We start from the raw sequence: 11881 nt of genomic DNA on the forward strand, positions 1-11881 counted from the left end.
GGTTGTCATGAGCACGTTCTCTGGCTGGATGAAGAGTCCTCTCAGAAACAGGTTGTGGGTGTAAACAGATTAAATTCACCTTTGTGGACTGGATATTCCACAATCCTTTCATAAAATTTTCCTATTTTAGTGGCTGGCTCTGATACTAAAAATTTTTGCTAGAGAGGTTGAGATAAAATATACAAAGTGGGTGGAAAACACTGTAAAAGTTAACTGCTTTACAAATATAAAAATGCACTAGTTGAAAATGGTCATATGCACTTGTTTTGTTCTAGCCAGCACCTCCCATGGACAGGGGAAGTTATATAACAAGCAGAAAGCTTTTTTTTTTTTATTATTTCTGATTCTGAGGTTGGATTGAGTTGCAAGAAAGATTATTCTGTATTTGTAAGCCTTATCTGAAAAATGGTTTCTTCCTCATGGAACTATTAAACAGTGGTAAAAGCAGGAGTACTTTCCTTTCTCAAAACTTATGAAATAACAAAATTAAATTGTCAAAACTTTGAATAGAAAAATGGTTTATTGTGGCTAGCCCCAAACTTCCGCATTCATTTATCAACAACCAAAAATGGAAAACGCTATGATCAAGCATTTGGCATTTGAACTTGTTAAAAACAAAAACAAATTTAAAAAATGGAATTTTCAGACTGAGTAAATGCAAGGTAGGTTGAAATCTTCCATTCAGCCCTAGCAACAACACAAAGCACTTGCAACCAGCTTGCACTTGCCTTGCTGCTGCAAGAGACCCACCCACCGTGCTGCGGTTGGAGATACTCATCCATCTTATCTAACCCAGGCACAGGCACAGGCAAAACAAGGATTTCAAGTAGGTCATCGGTTGTAATTTCCTCAGCCTGTGGCTCCAGTCCCTTTGCTGCTCCTGCTGAGGAGCTCCTGCTGGTGCTGCTGTGAGCAGAAACATTGCTGCTCCCTGAGGGTCACACAGGGCCCGTGGCGGCCACCGCCGATGCCTTTGCAGCTCCTGCCTGTTGCATTTGCTGGAAATGCCCCAAAAAAGGCAGGGATGATGCATCTGACTCCATGTTCTCAGAAGGCTAATTTATTACTTTATAATACTGTGTTATATTAAAGAGTACTATGCTATACTAAAGAATACAGAAGGGATACTTACTGAATGCTAAAAAGCTAATAATGAAAACTTGTGACTCTCTCCAGAGTCTTGACACAGCTTGGCCCTGATTGCCCAACGAGTAAAAAACAACTCACAGCAGAACCCAATGAAACAGTCACCTGTGGGTAAACAATCTCCAAACACATTCCACACAGGAGAAGCAAAAGAGATAAGAATTGTTTTTATTTTTCCCTGAGGCTTCTCAGCTTCCCAGGAGAAAAAATCCCGGGCAAAGAGATTTTTTCAGAGAGTGTGAACCAGAATCCAATGAAACAATCACCTGTGGGTAAACAATCTCCAAACACATTGCACACGAGTAAAACAGAGGAGAAGCAAATGAGATGAGAATTGTTTTCCTTTTCCCTGAGGCTTCTCAGCTTCCCAGGAAAAAAAATCCTGGGATGAAGGGATCTTTTCAGAGAATGTGAACCACCTGCCTTTAACAATTTATTCTTCTCCCCCCAGCTATCGACCTGTTGTACTGGCGCGACATCAAGCAGACGGGGATCGTGTTTGGCAGCCTCCTGTTGCTGCTCTTCTCCCTGACCCAGTTCAGCGTCGTCAGCGTCGTGGCCTACCTGGCCCTGGCTGGCCTCTCGGCCACCATCAGCTTCAGAATCTACAAATCCGTCCTACAGGCCGTGCAGAAGACGGACGAGGGCCACCCCTTCAAGTGAGTGCCTTTGTGCTTGTTGGGAAGGATGAAAGTATGCTTAGCGGAAAGATTTTTGAATGTAGAATCTGAAGAAGGAATAGAAATGAAGTTTTGATATACAGGAAAAGAATTGCTGAGCCAGTTTTACTGGATAACCAAGGAGGCAAAGAGTATGTTGGATAGAGGGGGTTTTGTGGCTTAGAGCAAAGGATAAACCCACCTCAAGTGAGTGGCTTTGTGGTTGTTGGGAAGGATTGAAAGTTTGACAAGGAAGTCTCACAGATATGTATGCTTAGCAGAAAGATTTTTGAATGCAGAATCTGAAGAAGGAATAGAAATAAAAGCAAGTTTTGATATGGAGGAAAAGAATTGAGCCAGTCTTACTGGATAACCAAGGAGGCAAAGGGTGAGTTAGTTAGAAAGGGTTTTATGACTTAGAGCAAAGGATAAATCCACCTCAAACAAGAACATGTTTTTACCAAGCAGAAAAATACCACAGGCAAACAAGTCAGCAAATGTTGCATGTAGAAAAAAGGTCTCAGAATTTTGCACTGAAAGAAAACTAAAAAACAACTTCTAGTTTAAACTGCAATGTACTAACTTTTAGTGATTGGAGAATAATAACATCAATATGGTAATTATAGTAGTTATGATAGGCTATAGATAAAAGTTAAGGTATAGATTGGTTCTACTGCATTAAGATGCTTAGCAAAGAAAAGTATATAATGCATTGTAACCAAAACCAAAGGGTCTCCAGGCTTGCCTGCAGCTGGAGCTGACAGCTGTAGGCACAGGCTCTGTCACCCACGACCCTGGGCTGCTTTAACTCTTGGATGTAATAAACTGCATTTTGAAGAGCTGCCTGGAGTCCCACATCTCTCATTTAAGCTCTTACAGGGTGATGCCCAAGTGCTGCTTTTTGTGCCAGAAGAAATTCTCTTGTTGCTCATAAAGCAGCAAATAAAAATGTTTTCACAGTGTCTCAAAAATTGTAAGGTTCTGTCAGCTTAGATCCTGGAGAGAGAAAGGAAAATGAAACACCCCCAAAATTGTCATCCTCTAGGACATGGGATTTTTTTCTCAAAAAGATACAGGAAATTTTAAGCAGAGAAAAGGAGTTTCTTTAGAGCTGGTGATAATAGAGCATACCTGCAAGAGAAAAGAGCATTGTTTCTGGGCACAATCTATTGCCCTTCAAGTGAGTGGCTTTGTGGCGATGCCCAAGCACTGCTTTTGTGCCAGAAGAAATTCTCTTCTTGCTCATAAAGCAGCAAATAAAAATGTTTTCACAGTGTCTCAAAAATTGTAAGGTTCTGTCGGCTTAGGTCCTGGAGGGAGAAAGAAAAACAAATCACCGCAAAAATTTCATCCTCTAGGATATGGGATTTTTTTTCTCAAAAAGATATGGGAAATTTTAAGCAGAGAAAAGGTGTTTCTTTAGAGCTGGTGATAATACAGCATACCTGCTAGAGAAAAGAGCATTGTTTCTGGGCACAATTTATTGGGCATAGAAGGCAACTATTGATATCTTTTCTCCAGCAGCCCAATATTAAGTGATGGTGGCAGTGCCAATGCACTCCCCACTCTCCACAGGGTCTGGGGGGATTGCTCCACAAGAGCAGTGATCCTTTCTCCTCTGCTGTGCCCACCAGTTGGTAAACCAGGTCATGGAACTGGTGTGGTTGACAGACACACACTAAAACAGAATCTTGTTGGGGTGCTGCTCCTCCTGCTTCACTTGGGCCAGTTCTGAGCAATGACTCAGGATTGGGATGCATAGCTCAGAGAGCAGCACAGAAATTTGTGGGGAAAACGCCAAGATCAGATTTGTATCCCCGTTTGGGTGAGAAAGAGAGAGAAATCCCATCAATACCAGGCTCTGTGTGGGAAGAGGGCGAGGCTGGAGGTGAACAGCCCCAGCTCAGCATCACCCAGAGGGGAGTGAGGAGGATGTGCTCGTGGCCCTGGGCCTGCAGGGAGGGGAGCTCATTGCTCCAGCACAAAGAAATGGGCTCTGGGAAGGAGGGAATGATGGGTTGGATGTGTTTTAGTGTGAACAGCAGGGGAAATTTCCCAGGTTTGTAATGGGACCTGTGTTTCTGGCAGAGCCTACTTGGAGATGGAGATGAATCTTTCACAGGACCAGATCCAGAAATACACAGATTGTCTCCAGCTATATGTCAACAGCACAGTCAAAGAGCTGAGGAGACTCTTTCTCGTTCAGGACCTTGTGGATTCTTTAAAAGTAGGATTGCTTTAAATATTTTTAACCCCTCTCTAGAGGATAAATCTACATTTCAAAGAGCTGCTTCCCATGTTGACAGGGTTGTCATGAAACCTAGTTTTGTGTAGCTCCAAATATGAAAGTTGCTCTGCTTTTTGATTTAAAAACCATTTCCAGCACTTTAAAGGTTTGGTATTTGAATGTATTGATAGGCAATACAGGATGTAAAAATTTGCAGAACTAGCTTAGCTCCACCTCAGTTCTAGAAGCATCCCAGCAATTTGCTTCTATTGCTTTGTTATAAAATAATGGTCCCCTCTGTTAATCTGGATTTCATCTGGTGGCATTACCTGCTGAAATAACTATTGATTTTTAGCCTTACACTCAAGCAGGTGTCCTTTAGAGCAAGGGGAAGATCATTAAGAGAGCAGACATAGGTTAGGCTCCTAAATTAGTAAAGAATTTTTGGAAAATGTACCCATCTTTCAGCCTCAAGTGTTACCAGTCTCTGGGATTACCACTTCAGGGCTCTGTTTAACCTGTTTGGGGTTAAACATCTGCCCTGACATCATAAAAATTGGATGCAGAAATCTGCCTATGCCATTCTCAATGCAGAGTTCTACGTGGATGCAATTTAAGCCCTAAATAGACATGAAAGCTGAGCTAAGAGGGTGAGAAGCAGAACAGAGAATGGGTTTTATACACCTAGAAAAACTACCTCATTCCTAATGTGCCTTAACCACTCTCTTCCACATTAAAAAAGGCTAATGTGCTGTTATATTAGCTATTTGAGCAAACTGTTTTCTTCTTATGCTGGCACTGGAGGTGATGTAATGATCCATCTTTAATTTAGTTTGCAGTACTAATGTGGCTGCTGACTTACGTGGGAGCCCTCTTCAATGGCCTGACTCTTCTGATAATGGGTAAAAATCAACATTTCTTTGAAAAATCTATTTTAAAATTGAACTCCCTCCAGATTTCATCTTAGACAAAACCGCCTATCCCCGGCCTGCCTTCCCCTCAGTTAAACCACCAACATTTATTTCCCTTCCCTGTAAATATTAATTGTTCTGTTATGCCGTCCCTCCTGCTAGAGCTACTTTGCAGTTTATGGTTTTGTGCAACTCCCAGTCCCAGAGCAGTGGGGAATTCCATATTTGGGAGGCTTGAGCAAAGTGCATTTTTAATACAAAGCTCCCTGGTGGATCAGCTGACCAAGTGGCACGATAATGTGTTTGCCACCAAAGTAGGTCTCTCCTCTGGGGGAATCTGATCTGCAGAACATAACACTGTGCTCCTTTTCTCCTCAGCTGTGGTGTCTATGTTTACTCTCCCCGTTGTATATGACAAGTACCAGGTAGGTCTGTCTGCAGGGTGCATTTGGGGTGGCCCTGCCTGGTTGTTGCCTCCTTGACTTGGTCTCCTCTTGCTCTTTGCAGGCACAGATTGATCAATACTTGGGGCTGGTGCGGACCCACATAAACACGGTGGTGGCAAAGTGAGTTCAGCAGCCAGCTCTGGGAGGTTGTGGTGCCCTCGGGGGTGACTGGGACCTGGGTGGCCCTGGGGACACTGTGTCCTGTCAGTGGTGTCCTCCCAGAGAGGTTGAGATGCCTGGAGGAACCGCCCCAGCTGAGTGCAGACCAAGGCACTCCGTCCTTCTGTCCCCTCCCCTGCTGTTTGGGGGATTGTGGGCAGAGCAGCCCAGTCACAGACTGGTGTCCACACTGGTACCTGGCCAGGACAAACAGGAAGGAATGAGTTCATTCTCTTCCCCACTGACCACTCCAAGCCTGGTTTTTTGCATGAGCTGATAGCATTAATGGCCAAAGTGGGAATTAGGACACTACCCTGTCACAGAAAGCAAATACCTAGAAGCACCATGATCTTCAGTGTTTCAAATCCCCATGACACAGGGTGATATTTTGAAATTTTGTTCTCAAAATTCTACTTTTAGACTCTATTCCTGGCTTTCTGTAGGCAATAGACCATGGAGAAATAATGTTGGGGGGAGAATATCACCGAGCATATCCCTAGATTACATGAACCATCAAAAACCAGGCCTGTAAGAACACCTGATGGGCATCACTTCTGTTTCTCGTGGCACTTTAATTCACCTGTTGAGACAACACACTGAGCATGGACTAGAGATTATCCCTCTATTAAGAGTCCAAGTGGGGAACCACTGGAATGGAATAACTGCCTCACCATATAATCCTTTTTCTTTTTCTTCTTTTTTTTTAGGATTCAAGCTAAAATCCCAGGTGCTAAGAGAAAGGCAGAGTAAATCAGACATCAAGAATTCATCGACTACAGTAGTGCATAATGGGGAAATCTGGAGTGAAAACAGCTCTGTTCTTACACTTTACTGCAAATTTATCATTCTTTTTTTTTTCTTGACACCATAATCTTAGAAACATAAAACTCAGAAGCAGTGCTTTTCCCCTGCTGCTTCTGCACTTAGAATATTTGCAATCACTTGTGTCAAGCACTAAAGTATAGTAAAGAGAAAAGTGTACTAGATGTGGTTTTTTGTGTTGCTTATAAAAGTGCATGATGGTGAGAGCCTAAATAATATTGACCTCTTTATTTAATTTTTTTTTTAGTGTTTTTCCTTCTTCTATTGGCATTGCTTCTATAACTTTTAATGTTACATGTGGCTAGGGGCTTTCCTGCTTAGCGCACTTGATGCAATAGTTAAAATTGCTTCTACGTCACTGGGTTGCTGGTTGGATTCATCTTTATTAACTATATAGAATTGTAGACTGATGTTTTAGTGTTTTCCAGCACAAATAAAATAAACAGTAATCAGTACTTATGGTAATCAGTTTTGTATAACTCAAAAAAATGAAAAAAAGAAAAAAAGAAAACAAAACCCAGTACTTTTGTCGTAAAGGATTGACAGGCTGATTTACATGTATGGTAACTGGAAAGTTCCAGCATGTTCAATTTATTACAATTTGTATTACATTCTCTGTAGTTCCTAATGGACTTAATTATGGACTCTGAATATTTGCACTTATGTACTTGATACCGAATGCAGAAATAAATGTTACTAAATGTAAAAAGTTCTCTTTCTTGTCACCACTGGGGTTACCTTGACATTTGGGCACTGGACACACACTGTGCAAAAAGGAGCATTTTCCCTCTTTCTCTCTCCTCTGGACATCAGCACACACTTTGCCCTTACATCATGGTGCAGTCCAACCAGTAGTACCTGATGTCTTACTCTTAGTTAGACATCTTAGGTGTCTAACTAAGAGTAAGTAGGTCATCTAATATTTTTACATCTTGACAATCTTCCTTGGAATAAAAGGAAGATCTCTGCACACAGTTTGTTTATTTTTGGTGGTGTTGTAGCAAATATCAGGTACATGAACCAGGGTCTCTTCCTCCATTTGCTCGCTGTGCAAACCACGAGCAGCTCGGTGTGGAGGTGTCGGCACAGCACAAAGGGCTCTTCAGTTTCCTTATCACCAACTGCTCTCTTACCTAAAGCTCTTCTCTGAAATCTGCTTTAGACAGACTCAATGTCAAATCCAGAGGCTGGAAGCTGAAACAAGCATTTATTCTGGCTCAATAAACGGTGAAGTTTTTTAAAAATCGGAATTTGGTGTTTGAGAACCATGAGAGGAAAGAAACAACTGTTGAACATTATCCAAAGTGCTTCAAAACAAACAATTGGTTAAGTGCTTGTTTTGCCCATTTGTGGAACACACCTGTGGGATTTTTTTTTTCATATAAGAATATGAACATAAAAATATCTTCAGCCAAATTGCTGGTTTTTTCTTTTTCAATCACAAATGTTTTATGAAGAATTTATTTTTATACAAAGATTTTTAAATACTTATCCCAACTTCGTAAATTTGAAGTCTTTCCTTAGACTAATTCATTATTTCACCTTTGTCTCGGTTCCATATGGCCACAGTCACACCTGTCCAAAGCCTGTTTTGTATCTAAATGTAAGACCCAAATGCACATAAGCAGATGTTAGAAACATTGGTATGGCTGTGGGCTAGTTAATTCTTGTGACAAGTCTCAAATACCCTTATTTTCATTTAAGCTTTATATCTAAATGTTAAAATATTAGGTTGGGTTTTAAATGTCATCTGCAGCTAGATGGGAACATTTTTCCTCAATAAGAAACTGAATGTCTTAAAAGAACATATATTGGTTTTGATCAAACAGAGTATGTTTGCTTTAGCAGGTGCAGTTTGCAGCCAAGAGTTAAAATTCAACAGGAACCCCCATTTTTATCTGCCTTGGAGTTCCTGTGTCTCTGAGGAAGGGAGTTCAGACCATACAAAGCATCCCTGAGGATAAAGATTCACTACCAGCATTCTTATTACTTACAAGATGAGTGCATGGGCCCAACATGTTGATTTTGAAAATGAGCCCATTTAATATCCCATCCCTCTGGTCCCATAAATGTGTTTTTCCCTCACACCCCCAGTACAGTAATATCCAAGACTGGCCTTTTGCAATGCTGAACCCTAAGCACAATTTAAAAGCTACATTTCCTGCATATTTGGAAACAAAGCAAAATGAACTTTCTGGAAGACTACAACTATTCTCAGGAGCTTAAATCAATAGAGACCAAGATTCCCATTCTTGTCTCCTCCAGCATCACCCTCTCTCAAACCCCAATCCAGCCCTCAATCCTCCTGACTGTAGCCCTGCACACACACCTCCCAAACCCACATCCTTTTCACACATCCCACCTTGCCAAGCAAACTTCCTAACATCCTCAGAGCTGCTCTGACTTTCCATATATTTGGCAGTAAGAGCCTGCAAGACCAGCTGGGGTGGTTTAACCTGGTGAGTGGGACCAACTGGGAATCCCACACTGGGATGTGGGAGAAGCAGAGGGTTTCAGGCAAGGCTGATGCTGCTCGTGGCCACCATTCCCTTACTGGGATCACAGCAGCACTTTCTGTGCTACCTTTGGACATGGAAGCTTGGAGAAAGCCAAATTCTGCTAATTCCTGGTCTTGCAATACACACCTTGCAATAACAGAGTCCCTGTGCATATGGGGAGGGAAGGTTTGTGGCACCCTCAGTGTCCCTGTAAGTCTCACTCGTAGAGCAGCACCTTGTGGAGGGGTTGGACATCTATATTTCTTGGTTTTCAAACAAATGTGGGGAGAAATAACCAACGCTGAGCTGTACTTGTTAAAATATTTTGGTGTGATTACAGTAGATGGCTGAAGACAGCAGAATAACCCATTCATGAGCTGTGCTCTGAGACACACAGGCTGTGAAGCCCTTTGGCTTCTGATCTCAGTCTGCTAAGTAAAAAGCAGCAGAGGGAAAGCTTGACTGGTAAAAGCAGCAAACTTGTGGGTGTTTCTAGGCAGGTGGAACCTGGGAAGTAGCTCACTCTGCCTGGGTAAAATGCAGGGGATGGTGTTAAACCATTCATTTATCCTCAAATTGTCCATTGGGTGAGGAACCTGGACAACAAATCACCAGTGATTCAGGGGTCAGCTTTTCCACCTGCTTCCAAGGCTGCTTTAATGAGATAAGGCAGTGATGGGTATTTTGAGGAACCACTTCACCAAGGGAGGGTGTTCAGGTGGTTGGAGGAAGGTCTGTGCCAAATTCCTGGCCTGGGCTCTGCCTCCCTCCTCATCTCTGCATGATTTGTGGTGCTGATGTTCCCTTTCTGGAGAGGAAGCTGAGAGGTCTCCAGGGTGAAAGCCACAGGCTTATTTAGAGGCAGGGACAGGTACAGACCAGACCTTTCCATGGCTGGGAACTGGCTGGGTAATGTAAATAAAACTTTTGATCTGTTCAACATGATGCTTTTCTTCAAGGAAGATAACAAGTCCACCTGCTGAGCTGAGCTGTGAAAGCCAGCCCAAATGACTGGGCTAATTGGAACTGAAAGTAATTTAACTCTGACTTGGGGATAGGAAATGAGGAATGTGACAAAACTTTGTCAGAACATCTACATGAGTCTTTTCTCATCCTCTGTGACTTTAAAATATCTTCTCCATGGTTTTACTTGTACCTGTACTTTATAACCCTGCTCCTAAACTGCTGCCTGTTAAGTAGAGACTCAATGATTACTAAGAGGTTCTGTCAGAGCTTTATGTCACTTAAATGTCTGTTCCTGTGCCTTGAAATAATTACTGCATTGGTATTTCATGTGAAATGTGAATGTTCTCTAAGGTCACTGGTTTTGATTCCCTGGTTCTTGGTGCTTCAGCAACATTCCACTCCTCTACACATTGTATTTGCCTCTGTTACTGATCTCTTTTATGCTCCTTCTGCTCTTTAATATTTATCTAGTGAGAGTAGGATCATAAAGCACATGAGTTCCAGGAAAGCCCTGGAACTGGGAGGAGATAAGAATGTTCTAATAATCTGTGAGCAGCTAATCCATTTAAAGAGAACTTGTCTGCCCCCCCATCGCTTTTGCTGTCTCCCTGCTTGCTTTCAGATGGCAGCTGGCTCCCATCCCTGTCCTGGTGGGTTACAAGTCAGTCAGCTGTGATCCTACCAGCCTTTCCCTCTCCATATGGGCCAAGAAAATTTGTGGCAAGCCCAGTGTTTTCCCAGTGCAGCTTTGAGAAGACCAAGTGTGATGTATTTCTTCCTGACTCCTCTTAATACATCCTTTTCTTAGGCAGAGGATTAAAAGCTGCTCCATCAGGGAGTGTGGGTTTCCTGGGATGCCAGGAATGAGAGGAGTGAGGCTGCTGGCACCAGGGAGCCTGGCTGGAACATGCAGCACTGCAGAAAATGTGACATTTGGGTCAGGGTGAGATGTGGTCACTGACAGGAGTCAAAAGCTGCAGTGCCTGGAGCAGGAGGAGGAGAGGGCTCTGCTCATTGCTGCCAGGCTGCCTTGGTGCTCAGCACCTGTGCAGGAGAGGGACAGAGCCCTGATCCCTGACAGAATAGGGGAAAGATGCTGAGAGTGGGGACCCTTCTCCACAGGGGAAAGGGATTAGATTCTAAGCAGGTAAATGGGCTTGTCCTGCTTCTCTCATTTATCTGAACTGCTCATTTCCTTGTCTTTGCTGTCTGCTGTCTTGGCTTGGAAAGACAGGAGTCTGCTAAGGAAGGCAGGAGGCTCCCCTGAAATGGAGAATGTAAACCCTCCCCACCTCTCCAAATTGCTATAGATTTTAAATTAAGGGGCTCTCAGGCAAAAATATGGGAGCAGGAAATAACAGTTCTTTAATAAGGAAGAAAAAAATAAAGGATAAACAATGCAGTACACTAGAACAACACTGACAGAGTCAGAACCCAACCTGACACCCTGTGGGTCAGGCTGTTGGCAGCAGTCCCATTGGAATTGTGGCTCAGCCCTCCTGCAGGGTCAGGGGTGGTTCTGCTGGAGCAGGGATCCTGTAGAGAAGGATGTATTCTTCCTCTGAAGATCCAGGGGGAGAAGAGGCAGCTGCTGTTCCTCTGGGGAATCCAGTGGAGAAGCCGTGCTGGTGTTCCAGAATCTCCAGATTATATCCGGGTAGGAATGCTTGGCTCCTCCCTCTGGGCTCACATCTCCCAATGGGATGCTGTAGTTCTTATCAGCCATGCAGTGACATTCAATAGCTGTTATCAGCAGATGTCCCCTCCGGAGGGAGGTGTGAATGTGATCACTCAAAGAGAGAGAGAAGGAAAACTGCCCACTTGACAAAAAATAATCTGCCATACAGATGGTAATGGAAAACATCTTGCCTTGCAAGTTGGAGCATCTGCTCACAGGGGAAGAGCCAGGTCACTGTGTGCTGGAGCTCTCCTCTGGTCAGCATCTGATCCAAGTGGCTGCCACTTCTGCAGCTCCCCTAGAAAGAGCTCTAAATCCACAAATGTGTCAGATTGATAGTCTGGGGACACCAGCAGGTGTTTGCAGGGC

The 11881-nt window shown here is 43.2% G+C and overlaps 1 protein-coding gene across 2 annotated transcripts in view; it reads left to right on the top strand.

Moving 5' to 3' along the window:
- The window catches only part of RTN1 (reticulon 1), a 124841-nt gene extending 117762 nt beyond the window's left edge, over positions 1-7079 (top strand). For both annotated transcript variants that reach the window (XM_059474772.1, XM_059474773.1), the window contains 6 exons: positions 1598-1805; positions 3894-4032; positions 4865-4934; positions 5322-5368; positions 5451-5509; positions 6256-7079. In XM_059474772.1, the coding sequence (XP_059330755.1) occupies positions 1598-1805; positions 3894-4032; positions 4865-4934; positions 5322-5368; positions 5451-5509; positions 6256-6298 (566 nt within the window). In that variant the 3' untranslated portion in view covers positions 6299-7079. The remainder of the gene's footprint in view (positions 1-1597; positions 1806-3893; positions 4033-4864; positions 4935-5321; positions 5369-5450; positions 5510-6255) is intronic.
- The last annotated feature ends 4802 nt before the right edge of the window (positions 7080-11881 follow it).

Source organism: Ammospiza nelsoni, chromosome 6 (assembly GCF_027579445.1).
Source record: "Ammospiza nelsoni isolate bAmmNel1 chromosome 6, bAmmNel1.pri, whole genome shotgun sequence".
NCBI classification, from domain to species: domain Eukaryota; kingdom Metazoa; phylum Chordata; class Aves; order Passeriformes; family Passerellidae; genus Ammospiza; species Ammospiza nelsoni.